Source organism: Orycteropus afer, unplaced genomic scaffold (genome assembly GCF_000298275.1).
Source record: "Orycteropus afer afer isolate SDZICR_OR568_19922 unplaced genomic scaffold, OryAfe1.0 scaffold00014, whole genome shotgun sequence".
NCBI lineage: Eukaryota > Metazoa > Chordata > Mammalia > Tubulidentata > Orycteropodidae > Orycteropus > Orycteropus afer.
Genome location: NW_006921601.1, coordinates 17,122,542 through 17,131,529, shown reverse-complemented (window position 1 = coordinate 17,131,529; position 8,988 = coordinate 17,122,542). Strand labels below are relative to the sequence as shown.

Sequence of the window (8,988 nt, the reverse complement as noted above, 5' to 3'; positions counted from 1 at the left end):
CGCCGCCAAGCCACAGAAGGCCGGGGGCGGGGCGCTCCGAGCGCTGCTGGGCTGGGAGACTGGGAGGTGGGTCTGGAGGCCGTTGCCTAGCCCCAGCTGGGTTCTCGGAGGCCAGAGGGCGCAGCGGGCCCGCCCCCAGCGACACCACTTGCGCGTTTACCTAGCCGGGCCGCAGCCGCCTCTGGCCTCTTCTCTCTTTTCTCCTCCCAGGCGGCTCCCTCCCTCGAAAGGGCTCCTCCCCTTCTCCCTCCCCGCGCCGGCCCCGCCCTCTGCCCCGCGCCGGCCCCGCCCTCTCCCCCGCGCCTGCCCCGCCCGGAAGCGCCGGCGGAGCGTCCCGGCATGGAGCGTGAGCCTTGCGCCTCGGATACCGCCTCCGCCGCGCTCTTCGCTTGGGTACGTGACTCCGCCTCTGGCCTGGGGGCCATTGGAAATGGGGGGCGCGGGGGCGTGGAGAGCTGGACCTCGGCGTGGGCAGACCCGGGCTCAGGGAGACCAAGCTCCAAAATGGGGTCCTGGGCTGGAGGCTGAGGATGAGAAGGCCGGGAGGGAAGGGTTTGCATGAGGTGACTTCGGAGCCTGCCAGATGGTGGGGTCCGCACCGGAGGGAATGAGGCACAGCTGAAAGAACTTGCCTCCAGGGCAGAGCGTCTGGTTCCAGGAGAACGTCTTGCCGGGATAGCGCCAAGGAAAGACAACATGGATGGCTCAATGAAAAAGGATCGCCGATTCCAGAGCCCTGTGGGAGCCATTAGTGCTCCCTACCCTCCCATTACTTGGATGATGGAGGCCCTTCCCGACCCCACGCCAGCCTGGAGGAAGCATCCTTTGGATGTGAGGCCTGTAGTGCTTGGCCGTGCACAGGCATATTTGCTAATACTCTGTTGTGAACAGACCATGCCTGTAGTAGGGGTGTGAGAATTGGGGCTGTGTTGGTTTTCCTGGAGCGTTGAGAAAGACAGGGTTATCTTTATTTGTTGCAGTTGGGAGAGTGTGCACAGGGATGTGTGTGGTAGACATCCAACTATCAAGCATGGGTACAAGCAGACATAGTGTCCTATAGCATTTATCACAATTGTAATGACATGTATAATTTGTCAGTGTCAGTCTTCCTGAATTGAATATGAGTGTCATAAAGGTGGAGGCTGTGCTTGCCTTGTTTACTGTGCTTCCCTTGGTGCCTAGCACATTATAGTTGCTCAGTAAATATTTGTTGGTGAGTGAATGAATGAGTACCTGCTGTGTGCCTAGACATGTGTTGATCATTTGGAAAATACACAAGCGTGAAAGACTTTCAGCTTCTACGCCTAAGGCAGTTGACTGGTAACTAGAAGGCTGGCAGTTCAAACCCACCAGCCACTCCTCAGAAGGAAGGTTGGGCTATCTACTTCTGTAGTGATACTGCCTCGGAAACCCAAGGAGGGGTCCCTATGAATCGGTTCTGACTTGACAGCACATAACAAGAGCAACAACATTGGAGGAGAGGGAGTAACACCTATGTTGCTTTTACCAGCAGTGTTTATTGAGTGAATTAGCAGTACAAGGCAGCAGTTATTGAATGTAAGGCTACAGATTGGCAGAATGGAGGACTTGCTGTCGCCTGAGGTAGCATGAGTGTCTAAGTTCTTTGAGGTGGCTTTTGAGCTGAGATTGAATATGTGCCTGAGGAGGTGGGGTGTGCTGTCTTTGACTTCCTGGCTGGGGGACTGGGTCTCTGTGGATAGAGGAAACATCAGACAGAAAAAGCCTTTTAGATAATGCCTTGTCTGGACTAAAACGGAAATACTGTTGAGCCATTGGGCTTGAAGGCCTGATGGTGTGTTCTTCCTGATGCATAATCAGGGGATTTACCTTCTTGTATGTGTGTGTGTGTATAGTATGATGTGTTTGGAATGTTTGTAAGTGAGGGAGGCAAATACAACTGTAATACTTTGTGTTAAATTTTCCTTTGTTTTGCTTCAGCTTGGATTTAGGACCTCGTGGTGGCACTACAGAAATTGGGTCCCATAATTTGAATTCCTGAGTGCTGGTGTCTCACATCTTTTCCCCCTGATGTTTGTTGTTGTGTGCCATCAAATCACTTCCTATTCATAGTGACCCTATAGAACAGAAAAGGGTTTCTTAGGCAAAAATCTTTATGGGAACAGATCATCAGGTCTTTTCTCCTGTAGAGCAGCTGGTGGGTTAGAACCACTGACCTTTTGTTTTGTTTACACAGCTGAGTGCTTAACCATTGTGCCACCAAGGCTCCTTCCCAGATGTTTCCAAAACCAAACTCACTGCTATTGAGTCGATTCAACTCATATCGACCCCTCCTTGGGTTTCCGAGGCAGTATTTCTAAGGAAGTAGATTGCCCAATCTTCCTTCTGAGGAGTGGGTGGTGGGTTTAAACCACCAGCCTCCTGGTTAGCAGTCAAATGCCTTAGGCACGATGCCGCCAGAGCTCCCAATGTTTAGCAGCCTGTAAACCTGGTAAAGGGGCAGCATCAGCGATCTCTGGGCTTCTGGAGGCCCAAGAGAAATCCCTTGCTTATCACTGCACTCCACACTGCAGCAGGCCTTCGTCTGATCTTTGCAAGGTGGGGACTCATAGGGTCCTACTTTATTCACCATATAAATACACACGCACCTTCTCTGGGCCAGCGTACTTTTGGGTGCAGGAGAATAGTAATGAGCAAAACAAAGTTCCTTCCTTTATGGGGTTTACTTTCCGACGGGGGAAGTAGACGTTAGGCAAGGAAACAAATACATCATGTAATGTTAGGGAGTGACAAATGCTATGGAGAAGAAAAAAAAAAAAAAAAAAAGGATAAAGTGATAGAGGTGCTATTTTAGATAGAGTCATACAGTTGGCTTCCTGCCAGGTAAACTCTGGGCTAGTTCACTTATGTATCTGTTTTTTTCCCCTTAGAGACAGTATGGTTTAATGAGAGGAGCCAGGCATTTGACTTGCTGTCTACCAGCTGTCTGACTGTGAAAAGTTACGTAATTTTTCCGAGCTTTAGTTTCTTCATCTGTAAAATGGGAGTGATAATGCCCATCTTCTAGGTGGTTGTGAGGATTCAATGAGTGTGGCCAGTACACTGGGCAGTACTCAGTGACTGGCAGCTATTTACCTGCGAGGGCCTCTGTCGTCAGTGCCCCTGCCATGGCTTGCTCTTCTAGACTGATTGTGAAATACCTATGGGAGGCAAGATTTTGTTTGTATGTATGCATTTTTATAGTTTTTTTTTAAAAAAATAAATTTCCTTCATTCAAGTGTCTTTGGAATAAAAAAAACACATTTTAAAGGTTTACTGCACATCTCTAGGAAGTAATAGTCAGGAGGTGGATACTTAGATTATATAAAGATTTTTGAAATTTTAGAAAGATTCCCTGCAGCTCTACAATCTTTTATCTTCCATTCTAAATGCCAAAAACTCTGAAAGCCCAATACTGACCTGATATAAGGCCATTTGTAGTCTTTACCCACTTATTGTGAGTGACACCTTGTTGCAGAAGTATTACTCTTTTGCTATGAGATGCTGTCCCAGACCTTGCAGTGGTGTTCCATGATAGATGTATTACCTTTATAAAATCTATGAAATTCTGAATCTCAAATATATCTGGCCACAGGGATTGGGATTAGGGATTAGGGACCTATGTCACATAAACAACAGTAGACATCTTGCCCATCAAGGTGAGATCTGTTCCCTTTCAGGAATATCTCCATGTGAATCTTGGAGTCACAAAACGTTGTGCTTGGAAAGACCCTTAGAGATCATTACCAACCTCTTTCACTGTGTAGATGGAAAAACAGTGAAGTACTCTGCTTAAGGGTACAGAATTCTTAGCTAGCTGTGATTACGGATAATTGTTGCCAGTTCTGCCAGTGAGAGTGTGGGGAGTAGGGGGACAAGAACTCCCCTAGAGTATTTATTTCCCACTCACTGTGTAATTCCCCCCTCGTTTTCTTTCTTAGCCTCTCCAGATCATTAGATGTTATCAGAAGGAACTCCATATCCCCAAAGGCAACACTAGGGTCTGGGGTATTGGAAAAGGAAAGGAGTATTATTGGGGAAGTGGTAGATGGTAGAGAATGCTCTCAGGAGGAAATTGTGGTGTTCTGGGGATGGGGCCCGGCATATAGCATGGATTGTATATAACAACCTTTTAAGAATGTTGTTGTGCGCCATTGAGTTGATTCCAACTCTTACTGATCCTATAGGACAGAGCAGAATTGCCCCATAGGGTTTCCTAGACTGTAATCTTTACTGGAACAGATGCCAGGTCTTGTCTGTCATAGAGCCGCTGGTAGGTTCAAACCACTGACCTTTCAGTTAGCAGCTGAATGGTTGTGAAATCTAATTTGTTATTTGCTCTAAGAGGAATGTCAGGGTGAGGAATATTGCGATGGGTAAGAAAACCTTGACTTCTGGGATCCCCATACACTTTCATCTTTGGTTTATTTTATCCCTAGGGTGCAAATAGCTATGGACAACTTGGCCTGGGCCATAAGGAAGATGTACTTTTACCCCAGCGACTGAATAACTTCTGTGAACCTAGATGTATCAGAAGGATCACAGGAGGAGGGGGCCACTCTGCAGTTGTCACAGGTAATTTCTTTCATGTTATCATCAGAGAATCCTAGTTTGGCAGAGCTAGAAGGAGCTTAGAGATCTTGTAGGGCATCCATCCTCATACAAAGGAGGCTCAGAGAGGAAAACTGATTATTCTTGATCAAGAGGCAGATTGGTAGCAAAGTGGCAACATGTCACATTTTATGTAGCACATTGATATTTAAAGGAGTTCTAGTGGTGCACTGGTTAAGCATTTGGCTGCTAACTGAAAGGCAGGTAGTTGGAGCTCAGCCAGCCACACTGTGGAAGAAAGCCTGGCAATTGTTATGGGGCAGTTCTGCTGTGTCATATGGGGTCACTGTGAGTTGAGAGCACCTAAAAACAACATAGAGGAGTTAGAAGTCTTTGCAATGAGACTGAGTATTCCTTAAGAGCAGGAACTTGTATTTTCTTTAATCTTGCCTCACAGGACTTAGGGCAGTACTTAACAAGTATTAGAAGTGTTACAATATTGTAAAGGAGGGTATATTGTATCCTGGTTAAAAGCATGAATCTCTGGAATCAAATTGTTTGAGTTCAAATCCTGGTTCTGTAATTTATTAGCTGTGTGGCCTTGGACAGATACTTAATTTGTCTGTGCCTCAGTTTCTTCACCTTTAACATGGGAAGAATAATAGTGGACGAGAAGATTCTGTGAGTTAATAGGGCCGTGTTGTGATTTTCATAAGCCCTGGGCATTTTTACCTTTGTGGATCCCTTCCTCCATAAAGAAATATTAAAAATTATATTTCATAGAGTTCCGTTTTGGAATGTTAGAATGCAAGATACTTGTGGGACTTCCAGCTGGGAAAAAAAAATATTTCATAACTGCATTGGTATAAGGATGAATATAATCCAGGTTGGATTTATTATTCTTTATTCATTATTTTTTCATCTTACTTCAAAATAAATTAAAACAAGAACATTTTCATGGGCCCCTAAAAGTATTGTGGGCCCTGAGCACTGTGCCTACTGTGCCTAAAAGATCAGTTGGCCCTGTACTTAAACCTCTTAGAACAGTATTTGGCACAATCTAAGTGCTCAATAAATGTTGGCTTTTATTGGTGATTGATTGGCTTGTACTCCAGGACTTAAGAGTTTCCATTTAGAAATTAGATTTGAGCCTCTTGGCCCTGTGCCATTTAGTTCCAGAGCATATTAACATACACAGATGATTAACTTGAGTGGGGACAAAAGATTATTTGTCCATGACTCCAAATAAGTAGTGATGTCTTTTTGCTGGCTTGGGCAGTTATAACTTCCCCTGTGCACCCTAGCACCAAAGTCTTTATGTTTTGCAGATGGAGGAGGTATTTTTGTTTGTGGCCTGAACAAAGATGGACAGTTGGGACTTGGTCACACAGAAGATGTTCTGTATTTTACCCCCTGTACATCCCTCCTTGGCTGTCCCATCCAACAGGTGGCCTGTGGCTGGGATTTTACCATTATACTCACAGGTGAGTTCATACCCAGGTAAATCTGTATCACCATGAAGGCTGTGGGTAAGAGGAACATGATGGTGGTAACATTGATTAAATGAAAGCCTCTTTGTGTTTGAAATATGCACATGCAACCAGTGGTCTCTCTGGTTGTGGGATGCCTTTTGCAAGGAGACTTTTAACAGTAAAGGAGTTTGGGCTGGAGAACTTTTGCCAGAGACTAGGGGATGGACTAGATCACCTTTAGTGGCCTCTTCCTGTCCCCAAAATGATAGCCATGTGCCTTGGTTAGTTGGCCAGTGGTGCTAGCTAAGGGCTAATCAGGGGAATGTGGTGGGGAAGTATGAGGAAATCAGATGTTGCTAGAGCAGTGATGGCAGCTTCTTCCCAGTGAGGGATTGTTTTCTTAATACACCCACTCCTTACTTATCAACTATCTTGTTATCTGGCATTTTGCTTTTATGACAATAGGAAAAAATCTGTCCAAGTATTTTCCTCATTAATGATGTACATCTGGCAATAATGAATACCCGAGATGCGAGGTGAGGGTAATGCTGACTGTGATGGTTAAGGTTATGTGTCACCTTGGCTGGGCCATGATTCTCTGTGGTTATGAAATGATATAATTTGGCAGTTGTGTAATGATATAGTCATCATCCATTCTGTGATCTGATGTGTTCATCCTCCATTTTCCTATAATATCAATTTTTGTGTAACAATCTGGTCTTTGGAACTTAACTAGTTTGATAAGTGAGGAGTGGATGTAATAGGGTTGGGCAGTATTATTTGGTCTCTGTGAAGCCAGATGGCAGATAGGATATAGAAGAATGTGGTCGAAGGGTGAATAGAATAATGCTTTCGGGAGTAGCTGGGGAGTTCATGGCAATAGTTATTTTGTCAGCTGCCTTCTGGCTTGAAGCAATTTTAACCTCTGCCTGGCTTCACCCTGTCTGGCTGGCCATTCTAGATTTAAAGGACCATCTGTGGTTTCCGACCAGGCTTCCTTTGTTACAGTTCTCTGGCAAGGGCATCATTTGATCATGTCCCTCCCTTGCTTTAAACCTGTGTGGTTTCTCACATGCATAACTCAAATTCCAAGCTTTTTAGCACATGGTTTTCTATAACCATACCTTATCTACCTCTCTTGCCTTGTTTCTTATGCCTTACAACTCCCATACATTTCTCTCTAGAAACACCAAACTAGTAATCAAATTCTTATGCCTCTCTGCATTTATACATGCTGTTTGCTCTCCCTCAAATGGCCTTTCTTGTCTATGTGATGAACTCTTACTTCTTCCTTAAAACCTTGCTTAGGTGTTACCATCTGTCTTCTGTGGAGGTATTGCATAATGTGTGTCAAATTTGATAATAATTATTGGAATCTAAATAATAGCTATCATTTATGAAGAGCTTATTAAGAAGGGCTGTGTTGGAGTTGTAGGGAGTTGTAGATAACTTTCTACCCACATTGAGAACTAATTGTGAGAAAGGCTCAGAGCCTTAGAGATCTAACGTTTGCCTTTTTACTGATAACAATTAAATTGGAGGACAAGGTTAATTGTGAGGCCAAGTGGTTCTGCTACTATTCCCCTGATCCAAACTCACTCCCCAAACTCTAGGCCTTCCCACCAGGGAGAATCTTTATAGTATGCCCGTCCAGAATATGTGCTATGTATGGGGAGATCCGAAATGAGGAGAGAGGAAGGTGCCAAGCCACACATACCCTGTTCCTTATCCTAATCTCATGAATTGAGATAATTGGGATTATTATTCTTTTCCTAGAAAGCGATGAGTATGAGGAAGGGCAAGAAGAAAGGACAGGAGTGATATAGTAATGGGAATTCCACCCCAGGGAAACATGAAAAGTGAGGAATAAATACCCTTTTGTCCCAACACTGGGCACTGCATTGTTTTACAGAGAATATGGTCTGAGTGCCCTGAAACACAGGGCTCCCACTACCTTCTCTCATTTCTTTTGTTCCTTTCATCCTTCAGCATTTACCCATTGGTCACAGATAATCTTACCTCTTAGATTTGCAATTTGAGTTTGTATTTTGCAGAAAGTGGTCAAGTTCTATCATGTGGATCCAACTTATTTGGCCAATTAGGAGTTCCTCATGGACCTCAAAGATGTGTGATTCCTCAGGCCATTGAGGTGAGTAAGGGTAAAACCCATAAAAACTCACTGTCATCAAGTTAATTCTGATTCATAGTGTCCCTATAGAACAGAGTAGAACTGTCCTGTAGGGTTTCCAAGACCGTAAATTTTCACAGAAGCAGACCGCCACGTTTTTCTCCTGCAGAGTAGCTGGTGGGTTTGAGTTGCTGGTGAGCAGGTGAGCATTTAACCACTGTGACAGCAGGGCTCCTTGCAGTGAGGATAGCACCTGAGACTTAGCTTGTCCTGTTAAACTGAGAGCATCTTGGTAGCAGCATCAGCATTATCTTTCATGTGAACTGAATTTTAGAGTTGTCATTGCTTTTTCCAGGGTGTTACGGTTCTCTCTTCCCAGATTAAAACACAGTCCCAGAAAACTAAATGAGGAGAATTTAAGTTGAAAAACTTCGGTCCTTCTGGGAAAAATTGAGTTGGGGGTTGGATGTTGTGAAGGAACCCTTGGAAAACTCTGTTAGTCCTCATACTCATTTAATACTTTTGTGAAATAGAATAATAAAGGTAATGGATATCATAAGGACACTAAAGACATTTTACAACTCTAGGATGAGTGATAATGGGAACTGTGTTAGAAATAGGTCCCAATAGAAGTGACCTGCCTGAATACTCTAACCCTTGCAAATGGTATAGGCCAGAGCTGGCCACTAGAAGTATAATACAAGTTACATATGTAATTTAAAATTTTTGAGTAGCCCTGTCTAAAAAACAAAAACAAAAACAAAACAGGTGAAAGTAATTTTTTTTTTTTTTTTAATTAGGATTTGGGTGAAGATTTAC

The 8,988-nt window shown here is 44.2% G+C and overlaps 1 protein-coding gene across 1 annotated transcript in view; it reads left to right on the top strand.

Annotated features, from left to right (window-relative positions):
* Positions 1 to 339: 339 nt before the first annotated feature.
* SERGEF (secretion regulating guanine nucleotide exchange factor) overlaps positions 340 to 8,988 on the top strand; it is a 324,210-nt gene continuing 315,561 nt past the window's right edge. The window contains exons 1-4 of the mRNA XM_042783005.1: positions 340 to 393; positions 4,458 to 4,593; positions 5,898 to 6,053; positions 8,096 to 8,190. Coding sequence (XP_042638939.1) covers positions 340 to 393; positions 4,458 to 4,593; positions 5,898 to 6,053; positions 8,096 to 8,190 — 441 coding nt within the window. The remainder of the gene's footprint in view (positions 394 to 4,457; positions 4,594 to 5,897; positions 6,054 to 8,095; positions 8,191 to 8,988) is intronic.